The 16,275-nt window shown below is 36.0% G+C and overlaps 1 protein-coding gene across 1 annotated transcript in view; it reads right to left on the bottom strand.

Annotated features, from left to right (window-relative positions):
- LOC126271938 (cilia- and flagella-associated protein 251-like) overlaps positions 1 to 16,275 on the bottom strand; it is a 681,069-nt gene that overhangs the window by 473,770 nt on the left and 191,024 nt on the right. The window contains exon 8 of the mRNA XM_049974362.1: positions 1,386 to 1,521. Within this exon, the coding sequence (XP_049830319.1) occupies positions 1,386 to 1,521 (136 nt within the window). The remainder of the gene's footprint in view (positions 1 to 1,385; positions 1,522 to 16,275) is intronic.

Raw genomic sequence — 16,275 nt, 5'->3', positions numbered from 1 at the left:
CCTTCCCCTCTGAACTTTTGTCAAATACAGCAGACAAACATCCCAACCTTCAGAAATATGTGTCCTGTTTTATATCACCAATATACATATTTATCTACTATTTACATAGCAATACACCTCAGAAATGTTTGGTATAGGAAATTTGTTAATAATGGTGAATGTCAAAAGTGAAAAAATACTCAAATAAATTGAAACTTACTCTGACAAAATGCAGTAAACACTAGCTTATAAAATTAATAAAGTAAGTCTAAAGAAACTTACAAAGTTTTTATTTTTTTATTTTTTTTACAGAAATTGTCAAGACTATAAATTGGCTGGATGTTTTCTTTTGGCTTATCACTTATAAGCTGCCTCTACTGAACCATCCTAGCAGTAGTCCTACAGCAGTCTGCCAAACTAGCAGGAGGTGACTTCCCCGCATACTTCTTGTCCATGACTGCAATAGCCTGATGAAATAACTCACCATGTTCATCAGAAACTCCTCCAAAGTTTCCAGGGAAGAAGTCAAAATTCACGTGAAGGCATTATAATTCAGAAACATGGCACGGCTAATCTTCACATAAATAACAGTTCTTTCAAAAGTTTGTTATCATTTTGTGTTCTCTTATTCCATAAGAAATTGAAGCAAACACTTTTTTTTAGTTTTTTCCAGACAGCCTCTCATAACCATGCAATATTTCATCAAATTTCTTGTGTCTGAAAAGCTCTCAGTTATGTGGACCAACAATGACACTCTATTTGTCTTATGTTCATCATCATGGGAACTTTTACCTCAAGTGTTTAGAGCCTTGACCATGATTCATTTTTTTTACAAAATATTTCATGTTATGTAAAAAATATTAACAAAACATAAGGGTAAACTATGGACACTATCACTTGCAATACTAACTGAAATAAGGTACTCAGGCAAAAATGGTCTTCTATTCTTCTTAATGGATGAAAACCTGAGCTAGTTTCAATTTTATTTGTGATATTTGTTATCAGTAGAATGCAACCAATACGAATTACTTAGTTTCATGCAACTGACATTTACATTGTTGCACAGTCTTAATTGCACATTAGTGGGTGCTTTTACTCATTTTATTTTGTTGATTTTACTCTGAAACATGTTCTATTCTTCTTAATGGATGAAAACCTGAGCTAGTTTCAATTTTATTTGTGATATTTGTTATCAGTAGAATGCAACCAATAAGAATTACTTAGTTTCATGCAACTGACATTTACATTGTTGCACAGTCTTAATTGCACATTAGTGGGTACTTTTACTCATTTTATTTTGTTGATTTTACTCTGAAATTTCTATTGTTGTAATGTTGTTAAAATACAATGGTCAAGAAGATTAGGAATGTAAAAATTTTTCTCACGGCATTAATCTCATTACATACTTGTCAACAGCTCTTAAAACTGTAATAGGATGTTTCTCCAACTGAAGGATTTTCTTTAATTCCATAGCATTTGTGGTTCGTTCCTCTGAATAAGAAGACTCTGAACATTCTGCATCAGTCCATATAATGACAACTCCTGTGAAAAAAATAATGTTTCTTATTTTTATTTATTTATTTATTTAGCATCCGTGTCATCGTATAAATGATATTGGACTTGTCATACATATAAATTAACAATATAGAATACAAAATGAAATTGTCTACAATTGGATTTGTCATACACAGAAATTAAAATATAGAATGTACTAAATGAAATTGTCTATAATAAATGACAGCAAACTTACAGTTTCTCTCCGCATAAATGGTTTATAGTAATTTGTTTCTCAGTAACAATATATTACTAGTACTATAGATGGTAAAGTATAATAAAAGCTGAGACAAATGAAGATAGAAAAATTTAGAGGTTAGTTTGTGAAGTCATTTTCTTGATCTTCAAGACATTCATTTATTGAGTAGCAACATTTACCAATTAAAAATTTTCTAAGTTCCAATTTAAAATTTGTATTGTCCTTTAAATCTTTAATGTACTGAGGCAGTGCATTACAGAGCTTAATTCCCATGTGGCTTACACGCTTCTGAGTTCATGTTCTTCTTACTCGTTCTATGTCATTCTTGTTCCTTGTGTTATAGTTGTGACAGTCTGCATTTGTGTGGAGATTGCTTAGATTAGCTTTGATTAAGAGTACACATTTAAGTATAGAGTCTGATGGCAGAGTAAGTATTCCTAACTTTTTGAAAAGAGGTCTGCAGTGAGCTTGTGTCAGACTGTGGGTAATCATTCAAACAGCCCGTTTTTGTAAAATAAAAATGTCTTCCAAATTAGACTTCGAGCTGGCTCAGAACACTATTCCAAATGAGGCAACAGAATGAAAGTATCCAACGTATGCCATTCTAATGCTTTCTAGAGTGCAAACATTTGCAATAACTCTCAGTACGAAGTAGGCTCAGTTAAGTCTGTATATAAGAAATTTTACATGGTGTTTCCAATTCATAGCTTCATGTATATGCATTCCTAACACTTTTGTAAAATGCACTCTCTCTGTTAGTCTGTCATCCAGTTCTAGATTAATGTCTTCATCAGAAATCATTTTACCAAACTGTATGTAATTTGTTTTCTTTGCGTTGAGTGTAAGTTTATTTGCACTGAACCAAGTCTCAATACTTTTTAGGATTTTGTCAGTAGTTGACTGTAATGAGTTTTTACAGTTGCTCACTATCAGACTTGTGTCGTTTGGATATAGTGCAATTTTGGCTGTATCATATTGTAACTGTAAATCATTGTCATATATGAGAAAGAGTAGTGGCCCTAAGATGCTGCCCTGGGGTACTCCTAAAGAAACTTCTTTTGTATTCTGAAACGAACCTTATTTTTTTATTTGAATTTACATGGGTGAGCTCTACAATCTGAGATCTGTTTTTGAGATATGATTCAAACCACATTTTAACTCTTCCTCTAATACCTACTGTTTCCAGCTTATCAAGGAGGATTTCATGGCAGACCATATCAAAAGCTTTAGGTAGATCTAAATTGATTCCTACTACACTTTTGTTTTTCTCCAAATTTTTAATTATTTCTTGGGTGTAGTCTATGACTGTAGTTTCTGTTCTTCGTTTTGCTCAAAAACCATATTGATTACTATTCCAAAGTGTATTATTGTCTAGGTAACTAGTGACTCTCAATTTCATAAGTTTCTCTAACATTTTGGAGGAAGCAGGAAGAAGTGATATGGGACGATAGTTTTCTATTTTATGTCTGTCTCCATTTTTAAACACACCTTCAGTAAAGGATAAATTTACAATATGTGATAAAGGTTTTGCAATCTGCACTGCAGTCCTTATTATGATTGAAACTGGAACTTCAGCAACAATTGCTGCCATATTTGGTTTAAAGCTTCTAATCACTCTAATTACTTCCTGTTCATTTGTTGAAGGAATATTCATGCTGCAGGCAATCCTTGGAGCATGTATTATTTTTGTTTTCCTAAGTTTAAGTTTAGTGAATGTGGTATATTTAAAAAATAGTTATTCATATAGTTTGCCATTTCCTTCTTTTCTATATATAAGGTAGTAGTTTCATTCCTTACAATGTCCCATATAGTTTGTGGTTTGTTGCCTTGAGTTACTGATTTAATTGTCATTATATAGCAACTTTGCCTTTTGGTATATTATTCTGTATGTTTTTACATATTCTACTAATTGTGGATCTGAGCAAGTTTTAATTTCTTGGTTCAGTCTTTTCATGGTTACACTGGAAATCCTAATGCCTGTAGTTATCCAAAGTTTGTGTGCTTTTTGTTAAGAGGACTTGGACCTCACTAACTTCTTAGGGAAACACATTTCAAATTGTGTTCATAAATATAGAAGAAAAAGTATAAATATGCATTATTTGCACTTAATTCTGAGCTCACACCTGTCCAGCTTTCATTGGTTAGACAGTTAACAAAATGTGTGCAGTTTTCTTTAGAAAAAATTCTTTTATAAGTGTGGCAAGATGTTTTTTTCACATGCATTGGGGGAATGGTAAGCACAATAGCATTGTGATCAGATAAACCAAGGTCAGTGTTATTTACCTCCACTTCATTGGAATCTATGAGGGTCTGTGATGTGTGTGCTATTCATTCCTGCCAATGAAGCATATCTCATATAATGCATAATCTGCTACATGAATGAAATCTTTGGTCATCTCTAGCAATTCTTTCCTACAATAGCTCCTTCTGCAGTTGTTCCAGTTATGTTACTGTGTCTTAAAAATGGGTCCTATATGTTTATCTGTTCTTGTTTGGATGTGCCTCCAGAGGGATCTGGTTTCCTGTCCTTTGCTCAGTGCCTCTTCATTAGTAGTTCAATCTCTCCAGCTGATCTTCATCATCTTTATGTAGCACCAAATCTCCAGGGCTCGTAGTCATCTTCTTTCTTGTAATTCTACTGACTAAGTATCACACTCATAGAGGGCTACACTATCAACAAATGGTTTCATGATCCATTTCCGTATTTACAGTCTGATATTCTATCAGGTAAGTAAGTCCTTTGTCAAATTAAATGCAATTTTGGCATTCTCTATTCTGTTGACAATTTATTTCCAACTTCTATCATCCACTGTGATCCTTTTACCCACAAAGCTAAATTCCCCTATCACTCTTGACTCCTTTTTTCTAATTCTTATTCTTAGACACTCATATTCTTCTTCAGCACTGCATATCACCACTTCAGTCTTCCACTTGTTTATTCTCATCCCATGCTGATTGCATAAAATCCTTTCCACTGTGCTGAGGATCTTCTCTAGATCTTCTTTCTTCTCCATGACCACAGTAATATCATCTGAATAATGCAGAACATCTATCTTCTGCCCATTTGTCTATTAATTTTGATCTTGAGCCCAGTAGTTCCATGAACTTGGCTTTTAGTTTCCTGGATGTAAGCACTGAATATATGAGGAGAAAGCATATCCTTGCCTTATGCATTGTCTAATTTTTGCTTATTGTTCGCAATGAATATTCCCAATAACTGACCAGAGTATCTGTTTCACACCAGAGATAATAGAACAGTGATATAGACTTTGCAGATTCAGAAATTGTGAACGAGTGCATTACATCCACAGGCAAGAGGAATTCATAATGTGTGCACAAAATGATAGGGAAAATGCAAAATTATTAAGTAAATAGGCACATAATGACTGGGACACTATATTACCATATGTTGTAGCAGGCTATAACTCACAGAAGCATAAAAGTATGGGGTTTTCACTGTATGAGGATATTTAAGATAATACGATGCCTTCCCCTTCCAAATTGTGTAAACCACCCCTTTACGTAGATATATTAACTGCAGGCAATTTTGCTAAGAAACTGAGTGACATACAGTACTATGTTAAGAAAGCAAATACAACAGCCCCAGGAATAACAAGAAGGAACACAAAATGAGGAAATCTCTTATGTGATACCAGTGGCCTTATCAGACAATGACCTCACTGGTTAATATAAAGTTAACATACCACCTTGGAACATGTGGTATGAGCCTACAGATTTAAGGGTGCTCCAGAAACCCTCACTCAGTTACCAGCAGGTTCCTCTAAAGAGTGAAAGGAAGTGTGAGAGAAGAGAGATAAGACCCAGTGAAATTAATGAGTTACCTGAGTTTCTCCTGCTTATACTTATGCCCTAAAGTCATGAGGTGCTCTGGCAACTAACTGGGTATTTCCTCTTCCCACATGGTGCAATACTTATGCAAAATTTGTCTGCATATTTTAATAGTTATTGGGGATATGCATGTGTATATGTTATGATTACATTTATGCTTGTTTACATTAATCCTTGGAGAACTGCAGACATGAAATCTCATCATGTTTCACCTTTCTGGAGGCACTGTGGACATCATTAGCTGCTGGAATGGTATTTCCCATGGGCACAGCAGATGGCATTGACCATCATGGGCTGGCTGGTACCTGAGTCCTAATGATGGCTTTTACTGTCAGCCATTTCTGCTACCTGTGGTCCCATAAACGTCTATAGCCACTCAGCGATATTTGAGTCGGATTTTAGAGTTGCTGTTTGGCATTCATGCTAGCTCATTCATGTGATCATCAACCATTCTGCTTCTGTGGTGTCGTTTAGCTCTCCACTTATTCACCATGATTTTTACAGTGCTATCACATTTGAGTACCAGAAACAAATGGCACATCAGCGTGGTTGCACTGATGAACAGATGTTGGAGATACTCACGAGGAGTGACAGTGACAGAGCATGTGGCATCTTCAATGACTGTAGTGATGATAATGACCCTTCAGAAGAATCTGGTAGTAATACGCATTCACATAGTAGAGCTCACCAGGATAGGTCTTCTTCAGATTCTGAAAGTGAAGATGAATCAGTCCATAAAAGACCATGCCTTAACAATAAATTTGACTGGTAAAAGCGTGATTTCAGTTCAGCACTGCATGAATTTGATGACTCATCTTCAGGACATAATTGCCAACTAGCATCTGATTCAAGCTTTCTATCCTTTTTAATGCTATTTCAATCAGAAAATCTGTAAAATCAGTTTGTTTGAAGTGCTATAAATTTTATTACTTTCACCATGGCAGATATGTTGGAACCAGTTCATTCTAGACTGTCTACCTGGAAAGATATTGGTTTTGAGGAACTGTATTGCTTCATTGGTATTTGGCTTCTTGGAGCCCATGTTTGAAAGTTGATAATAAGGGAATGTTTGTTCAGAGATTTACTTCTGAGCAAACCAATTTTCAGTGAAGCTTATCCTATGACCATTTTATGTTACTTCTAAGAATGTTGCATTTTAGTGACAATTCTGCCAATCATGGATATGACAGTTTCTTTGAAATTAGGAAAATAATTGATACAGTTTGTATGGTGTTCCACAGTGCATCTAATTCATACAAAAATCTTTGTGTCAATAAATGCTTATTATTGTTCAAAGGTCACTTATCTCTTAAACAATTCATTCCTCTGAAACAAAGTAGATTTAGAACCTAGACATTTGTGTTGTGCGACTGTAAAACTGGATAAGTCTTGAATTTTATTGTATATTCAGGCACAAGAATAGAAACTTTAGTCAGTAATTTGAGGAAATCCGGCGATATAGCGGTAACACTAATGAAGCCATACTGTGAACGTCAACATACCCTGTAACTTGAAAATTGGTATACAAGTCGAGACTTATTCCTCTGGCTCACAACCACACAACAGCAGCATGCAGTACTGTAAGTGGCAACAGGCACAATTTGATGAAGCTACAGAAGGAATTGAAATGAGGAGAAGTTGAATTTATGTCAGGTGACAGAATGCCTGCCATGAAGTGGTGGGACAAGAGAGAAGTGCTGGTGTTGACTACCTGTAACACTACATAAATGTTTGACACAGGAAAGAAAAACAGGAAGAATGGCAAGAAATTAATGAAGCTGAAGTGCAAGTATGGTTCCAGTAGACCACTCTGACATGCTATTAAGCTCAGGTGGAACTGTGCATAAATCTGCTAAATGGTACATGTTGTGGACCTTTGTGTTTTGAGTGCTCACACTCTTCACAGATCGGTGACAGGGAGAAAAATACCCTTTGCAGATTTTTATTTATGCCTGGCATGAGAACTTGTGGAAAAATTTGCTACAGAATGGAGAAGAGATAGGAAAGGAAGACAATCTTATGATGAGAATTCTATGTGCTTTACTGGAAGGCACCTCTCAAATGACATTCCAAGTGACCAGTCCACGTAACACACACTATGGCATAGATGTACAGTCTGCTCGAAACAGAATGTGCACCAAGTAACAAAATATGAATGCAAAACATGCAACATACCCCATGATTGTACCTTGTTTTGAAACATACCAAACAAAGAACAACTTTTAGCCAAGTTTCTACATCTGGAAGATGAAATTAAGCCCTTGCTTCCGACAAAATTATATAAAAATTATTTTTAAAAAAATTTAATTTCGACTTTGCCGATAGAAAGCCTGTATGAAATGAAAGATGGGAAATATACCAGTGCAAAAAATTATAATAAATAAAAGTAAAAATAAATAAATAAAAATTGAGAATTACTGAGTTTGAAGAGCCTCTCCAGATGAAATACTTTGGTGACAAACACCTTATGTATGAACACTTGAAACATCCAGTCTGTGCTGACAAACACAGACTGGATGCTTCAAGCCCAAGACCATAATGAACAAAATAAACAGAGAATTACTCATATCAATCGTTTCAATCGTGCATAACAAAATTCATGAAAATCCCATAGAAAAAAGCTCTTTCAGTATTTCCAGAATTTTACAATCAATTTTCTAGGCAGTTTTTCCAAATTTTTCTTCCAAACAAATCTTGCTTTAACAATTACACAAATGCAACAAAAAAATAATTGTCCACATTGGATAAAAGATTTTTGAGTTTTAGTGAGACTAACATACAAGAGTACATTTTTATATAGAGAGATGTTATGTGTGTTGTGTGATACGAGGGTCATCCACAAAGTTAAGTTCCGTTTCTATTTCTATCTGCGGCAGCACTATAATCATAGTTCTGAGCATGCAGTTACTCTGACTCAAGAAGAAGACGTGTACTCCATTTTCAGATCGCTGCTGTCGACATGTGATTTGTAGTGCTTCTTCACAATGTCAGACGTAATTTAAAATGCCACCATGTGTGAAATCAGATCTGTGATTCGTTTTCTAAATGCAAAGAAAGTTAAACCAATTTAAATTCATTGGCAAATCTGTGAGGTTTACAGACAAATTGATATGACTGATTCAATGGTAAGAAGGTGGGTCAAATTGTTCAATTAAGGTTGTGATCAAATGCACAATGAAGAACGAAGTGGACACCCATCTGTGGTTACTGATGAACTGGTTCACACATCCTCCGTAAAGCCCGGGCCTCACTCCTAGTGACTTTCATTTCTTCTTACACCTAAAATCTGTCCTTGGTGGTCAATACTTCAATGATGCTGATGAGCTGAAAGAACATGTTCTATGAAGAATGCATACAAAAACTCGTGCCATACTATGACAAGTACCTACAAAATTTCAGAAGCTACATAGAAAAGTAGTTTAACAGTTGTAGATTTTTGTACAATATATATTATTTCTGTATCTGTACACGTTTGTTTTATATAACCAAATGGAACTTACTTTGTGGACATACCTTGTATATATATAAATGAAGGTTAACTTCATTAGACAATGGTCAGTTGCACACACTCACCCATTTTTGTAGCACAAAAGGTTATTAGGAACTAAATGTGACATTTAATCAGGTGATGTAGAAACTTTAGAATTTCCTTATAGAACTCTTCAACAGAACTTATATACCATCATTTATTTCTACTGTATAATATAACAACTGCATCCCGTACAAAAAGAATTCGGAAACATTGGCTTTTTGGTTTTGAAGTTTTCCTGGGGATAATTTGTTGGGTTAATGAGCTCAAAATATTGTGATTAGCTTCGAAAGTGTGTCTCGTCATCTAGGCACTTCCCACAAAAGTTGTTTGTAGATGAATTATTGTGGTAGTACAGATAAACGTCAATGTATCATTGTTACGGATTCTCCAGCCTTTACATCCCAAGTTATGTACTAAAAGCTGATTTATCAAGTATCAGTATGTCAAATAAAACTCAGATGTATACAGACACCTTATGATGATTCACTACAACTAACTGCGAATGAAAAAAGCCTTTGATGAGAAGCCACATGTTAGCAGCACAAGCAGTTTCAGTGTACATTATGTCTGTCAAGCAATTCATCTCCAGATTAAAAGCTATGCAATAAGTACCCAGATACACTGGGTTTATTTGTGACGTCGGTGATCACACTCAGACATACAGATGGTTGTGACTGCCCTGGCTCCAGAAATACTCAGCACAGGGTGAGGTTGACCAAGGAAAGAGCTCAGGCACAGATAGAAGCCTGCAGAGATGGCTACTAGCACAGGTGAATGGATTAGGCGACCTCATGGGCGCTCATGACACGGCCAGCAGGATGAGCAGCTGCAGCAGCTAAAGGGTTAAGAACTACTGATATTCAGATCACAGAAGGAATGGGACTTAGGCAAGAGTCTTGTAAATGAGCATAAAGGTGGCGTTTTCCTGCAGTAAAGTGCGGATTTAGGTAGTATGAGCTGCCACCCAAAAGGTCTTGGAAGACACCTATGAATAAACTTAACTTTACCTGGATCTTATTCATCACCATCACCTTCAAAACAGTACCATTTGAATGTATACACCAGCCTCAGTGGTTATTCCGTGAACTAAAAGCTCCCTGGAATGGATTTGTGTTTCATCTGTGCAGCTAGGCACACGCGCATATATGAAGCTCTCGCTAGGTTAAGTGGTTAATATTGAAATAAGAGCTAATTTAGTTAATATTACATTTACTAGTGTATATACTTCTTCTCTAGGCTATCTATTGAAGGTTTCACTTTTCTGACTGTATTTAGATTGAAAATTAAGTATTTCTTAAACGGCCGGTAATCACTAGTTTTGTTTAAGTTTTTTAGGTGTAAATTTCGTGTGAGTGTAGATTTTCATTTTTGACTAGAGTTCTCGCTTCAAAGTCAAATTAACTCATGTCAGCCATACAGAGTTTAGGTAGTTAAAACCTTCAGAAGTAAGTTTAAAAGTTTGTTTACGTTAGTGTTTATTTATGGATTAGTAGGCTACAGGTTACGAAACTTCTATGGTCTTGTCCCAATTTATTCTCTGCTTTTGTGTTAAGTTTGTCTATCAAACCATGTGTGACAAATATGGTGGTTGCTGTAGAAATTTGAAAGAGGGGGTGTTCTGTGTAGACTGTAAGTTATGGTTTCATTGGAGCAAATGTAGAAGCGAGGAAACGAGGGCAGAAAATGAGGCACTTCCATGACAGTTTAGGTTATGTAGAAAGAATAGAAAACTTGCTGAACAGGAGGAAAAAATTGTGCCCTTAAGGCTGAAGTAGAAAACACGAACTTGGAATTATGTAGGTTAAGGGAGGAAAAAGAGACTGGAGACTGGAAAAAGGTAGCAAGCAAAAAGCGAAAAAAGGAAACAGTAGAAAAAACTCCAGAAATTCAATTAGTAAATCAGTTTGGCTTGCTATCTGAAGTGGAGGGAGGGCCTCATTCAGATGTAGTTGAAAATATGTTGAAGCAGAATATTAGCTGAAAGAAAAATAACAGGTTGGGATCAAACCAGAACAGGAAAAGAAGAATTTTGCTTATAAGCATCAGTCATGGGAGGGATGTGGGCCGGCAGCTTCAGGAGAAATTAGGTGCAGCGTACAAGGTCACGAGTTTTGTGAAACCAAGTGCTAGCCTTAGCTGGGTGACAGAAAACTTAGGTCAGCTATGCAGGGACTTTGAGAAGGAAGATCAGGTAATTATAGTTGGGGGAGCAGGAAACAGCCTGGCTATGAATCCAAGATACAGTATTAGGAGTGACATGGAAAAAATAGGAGCAGAAACTTAGCACACAAATGTAGGGTTTGTGGAGGTCTTTCAGTGCCATGATCAGCCCTGGGTAAACACTGTTGTAAGGCATGTTAACACTGAGCTGAACAGGATCCCCCAGACACCGGCAAAATCTCACATAAGTGCTATGACAGTAAATGCTATTGGTAAGTGAAGACACACTACACATGGCCTGCACCTGAATAGGATGGGGAAAAATAAATTAGCTTCTCTATTAGCAGAAACTGTAAGGGGGTCCACAGTCACACAAGGGGTGATCATTGTGGTTAATGGGTCCAGGTAGACAGGTTTTTTAGGTTAAAGCCAAAGTCCAGACAGATGACAATCAAGATAAATAGAATAAAAGAAACTTCTTGTACAGTATATATGGGCAAAGCTAAGGGCAGTATCAACTTGCTTCATCAAAATATCAGGGGAATAAAAAACAAAGTAGATGAGCTCTTAGTGTGTTTAGATGATCTCAAAAATAAGAATGAGATTGATATACTCTGTCTGTCTGAACACCATGTAACTGTGGGCATGGTTAGTGTCAGTGTAAGTGGTATAATTTAGCATATTACACTTGTCGATCTAGATAGATAAAGAAGGAGTCACCATTTTCATAAAATGAGGGTATTAATGCAAAACTGTAGAGGTAAGCAAATTTCATATTGATCAGTACTTTGAGGTATGTGCATGTGAACTTCAGCTAGATAATGTAGTATTGATATTAGCAACAGTGTACAGGTCCCCATTAGGAGACTGGGTGCCGTTCATAAAAAAGTTTGACTCCCTTTTACGCTGTCTGTCAGACAAAAAGAAGAAGTTAGTAATCTGTGGTGATTTCAATGTAAACTTTTTAAGTAATTATGATAGGAAAAGTGACTAGAAGTGTTATTTACAACATATAACTTACAATCAGTGTTCAATTTCCCTACACGTATAGCTCAAGACAGTAGAATGCTAATAGATAATGTATTTGTACAGAAAGAGGATGTAAAACAAACACATGCTTTCCCTGTGGTAAATTGATTGTCAGACCATGATACACAACTGATTAACTTACAAAACCTAACAGGGTGTACAGTTCAGAAACTATTAAGTAAAAGTGTGAGGGTGCTGAACCTGGTATCTTTAGAGCACTTCAGAGAAAGCTTAAGAAATGTTCATTGGGGAGATGTAAATAATGAACCAAATGCTAATAATAAGTACAACATATTTCTTGATAAATTTATATCCCTTTTTGAACATTGTTTCCCAAAGGAAATTACTAAATGTAAAACCATACACTTTTCAAAGACACCTTGGATTACTACAGGTATTAAAGTGTATGAGACAGCAAGAAATAGAAAAAATCCAGAAGTTGTTTTACACTATAAAAATTATGTATCATACTGAGAAAATTTGTAAGGAAATCAAGAAATATGTACGTTAGGGAAGAAAAAACTACTTGTGCAATAAAGTAAAATCAATATGGCATGTTGTTAGAAGGGAGAGAGGAAAAGTAACCACTGGGGAAGGTAGCATTACTATTAAAGAGAATGACACCATCCTAACCAACAGCACACAAGTAGCTAATGTATTTAACAAGCATTTCTTAAGTGTAGAAGAAAAAATTGGTGAGAATAGTTCAAAAGAAAATGCCAGGTAGTACATGGAAGAGTCTGTTTTGAAAAAAATTTGTCAGATTAAATTTCACCTAACAACCTCTTGTGAAATAAATAAAATTATTAAATCTTCAAAAAATAAATGTTCTGTTGGAGTAGACGACATCTCTAATAAGATATTAAAACAATGTGGAGCAATTACAGCTGATGTTATGAGTCACATATGTAATGCATCTCTAACTCAAGGTATTTTCCCAGACAGGTTAAAATATGTCACTGCCAGGCCTCTCTACAAAAAGGGAGACACCACAGATGTCAATAATTATTGGCCATATCCTTACTTACAGAATTTTCAAAAATCTTCCAGAAAGTAATGCACTGAAGAGTGTTTAGCTGTCTCAACAGTAATGGGATACTTAATAGATCACAGTTCGGATTTCAAAAATGCTGTTCCACTGAGACAGCAATACACAATTTCACTGTCCACATAGTAGAGTCTTTAAATAGTAAAATGTCACCAATAGGAATTTTCTGTCCAAAGCATTTGATTGTGCGAGCCATGACGTTATGATACAGAAATTACAATTCTATGGTATAAATGGAATAGCATATGAGTGGTTTAAGTAATATCTACAGAACAGAAAGCAAAAAGTTTCCTTATATGGGTCAAGTGATGTAAATAAGTTTGCCACTTCATCTAACTGGAGTGAAATTACATTAGGTGTTCCACAGGGTTGAATCATGGGTCCCCTTCTGTTCTTGACATATGTGAACGACCTCTCTTCCTATCTGAAACAGGAAGCTGAACTGACACTGTTTGCTGATGATACAAGCATCATTATTAATCCGGTAAAAGAAACTCCAATTGAAAATGATACAAATAAGGCCTTTGGAAAAGTCATTACTGGTTTTCTGCAAATGGGCTTGCTCTAAACTCCAATACATCTAATTTTCTTCTTCAGAAAGTACTGTTCCTTCAATAAATATAACACATCAACAGAAGTCAGCAGGTGGAGCACACTAAATTTTTGGGTGTACATATATATGAGAATCTTAATTGAAAAATTCATATTTTAGATCTTCTAAAGCAAATGAATTCAGCAACTTTTGCAAACAGAATAATTGCCAATTTTGAGGATACAGAAACTAGTAAGCTATCATACTTTACACACTTTCACTCTCTGATGTCATACGGAATAATATTTTGAGATAACTCAACATTCAGACAAAAAGTATTCACTGCTCAAAAGAAAGTGGTTAGAATGAATTTTTAAAAGACTGGGAATTCTTACAATAGCCTCACAGTACATTTACCCACTAACGAAATTTGTTCTCAACAACAACAGTGACATTTATGGTTATAATAGCAGAAAAAAGAAAGACTTACACTATCCTTTACTCAACCTATCTTTGGCATAGAAAGGGATAAAATATGCTGCTATAAAAATTTTCGACAAATTACCAGATGAAATAAAATGTCTGACAGACATCAGTAATATCTTCAAAAATAAACTGGAATCATATCTCTTTGACAACTCCTTCTATACCATAGATGAATTCTTGAATAGGAATAAATAAATCTATAAATTTAGTATATGCATGATGCGCCATTTAAGGGAATGAGGTAAATAATAGAAATATTAATCTTTAACTTTGTATTTTAAATCTTGTTTCAGATGTGTATTTCTTGTGCACTTGACACATTCCACATAACAATGGCTACCATACAGTGCGATAGATCAACGGAACACATAAACAACTAACTAACTAACTTTGGTCCCTATTTTCAACTACCTCACACCATTACCGGAACCATACCCTTAAACACTACCTATTACTTGCTCTACCTATCCAATATTCCCTTTGCAGTTCTCCCTACAATGAACCTGGCCTATCTGAATACCACCCTGGTCTCAACATTTCTCACCCACTTAGACCCCAGCCACACAGAATGGTCAGAGTTTGATGAAGCAAAAATCAGCGAAGACTTATCACTTGTGGAAACTTCATGCCAGTTACAGTCATAATTTTGTTAATGATAGGCACCATCAACTGCTGTCTCAAGCATAGAGTTGCATAGACCCTAGCCCTACCTAATTTCCACCTACTGGCACATACCTGGTGTGCTAAACTCAAGAAGGAAAGTAACTTTCACATGATGGGCCACTGTCAAGTAACAAAGCTTGATGAAACTTGAACCGTACATAGCAAGAACTGCTTCAGGATAGTACTGCAGGTAATTAAAAGATATACACAATGAGATATCCAGAAATGAGTATTCAAAGACTGTAATTACACTGAAGTCACCACAATTCATGATGTTCTCCTGAACATTACAAAAGGCAGGACATGGTTCTTAATAGGGTATCTGGTCACCACAGATGGCAATGCATGCTCTGGAATGTGCCCTCATTCTGGCCACAAGGTTGGTAAGGGGTCCTCAAGCTATGGCTTTCCTTTCCTTACTAGTGCGGTTGACAACTGTTGGATGGTCACTGATGCGTGTGTAAGTCCTGCTGTACACCTCTTCAATGCATTCCACACGTGCTCAATGGGATTTAAGTCAGGAGAATGGACAAGCCTGTCCATTTGCCAAATATCAAGTCATTCAAAGGGCTCCTCTACCTGTGCTGTTCAATGCAGTCATGCATTGTTATCAATAAAAATGGAGTCAGGGCTGAATACAGCTGAAAAGACTTGCATGAGGAAACAGTGCCAGTGTCACAGTAACATTGACTGCTGAATGTACCATGTTCAAAGATCTGAAGGTCACTATACAAAATTATGCCTCCCCAAACCATAACAACTGGACCACGAAAATGACCATGTTCAACAATGCTTGACATAACCTCATATGCGAGAGGTGGACACATGTAATGAATGACCCAGGAACACTATCAAACATTATGATTTTGGTGGTCAAGGTGTTACAGTGTACGGAGGCATAATGTTGCATAGGTGCACTGACCCCCAAATCTTTGAACTCCATATATGCATTAATCAAGGCTATTCTGACACTTTACTCCTTCCCCATATGCGTCATTTCATGGGTACATTATGCCTTAACTTCATTTTTATGGATGAAAATGTGCGACATCACCGAATAACACAGGTGAAGGAGCTCTTGGAACGAGAGGATATTCAGGAAATAAACTGGCCTGTACCACTCATTTATCTTAAATCCCAGTGAGCATGGGTGGGATGCATTGGGAAGATATACTGAAGACGTATACGCCAATGACAATCCAGCAGTTTTCAATGTCACTGATGGGGAATAGGAATGTCCTACC

This window comes from Schistocerca gregaria, chromosome 1 (assembly GCF_023897955.1).
Source record: "Schistocerca gregaria isolate iqSchGreg1 chromosome 1, iqSchGreg1.2, whole genome shotgun sequence".
Taxonomy (NCBI): domain Eukaryota; kingdom Metazoa; phylum Arthropoda; class Insecta; order Orthoptera; family Acrididae; genus Schistocerca; species Schistocerca gregaria.
This window is presented reverse-complemented; position numbering and strand designations above follow the sequence as displayed.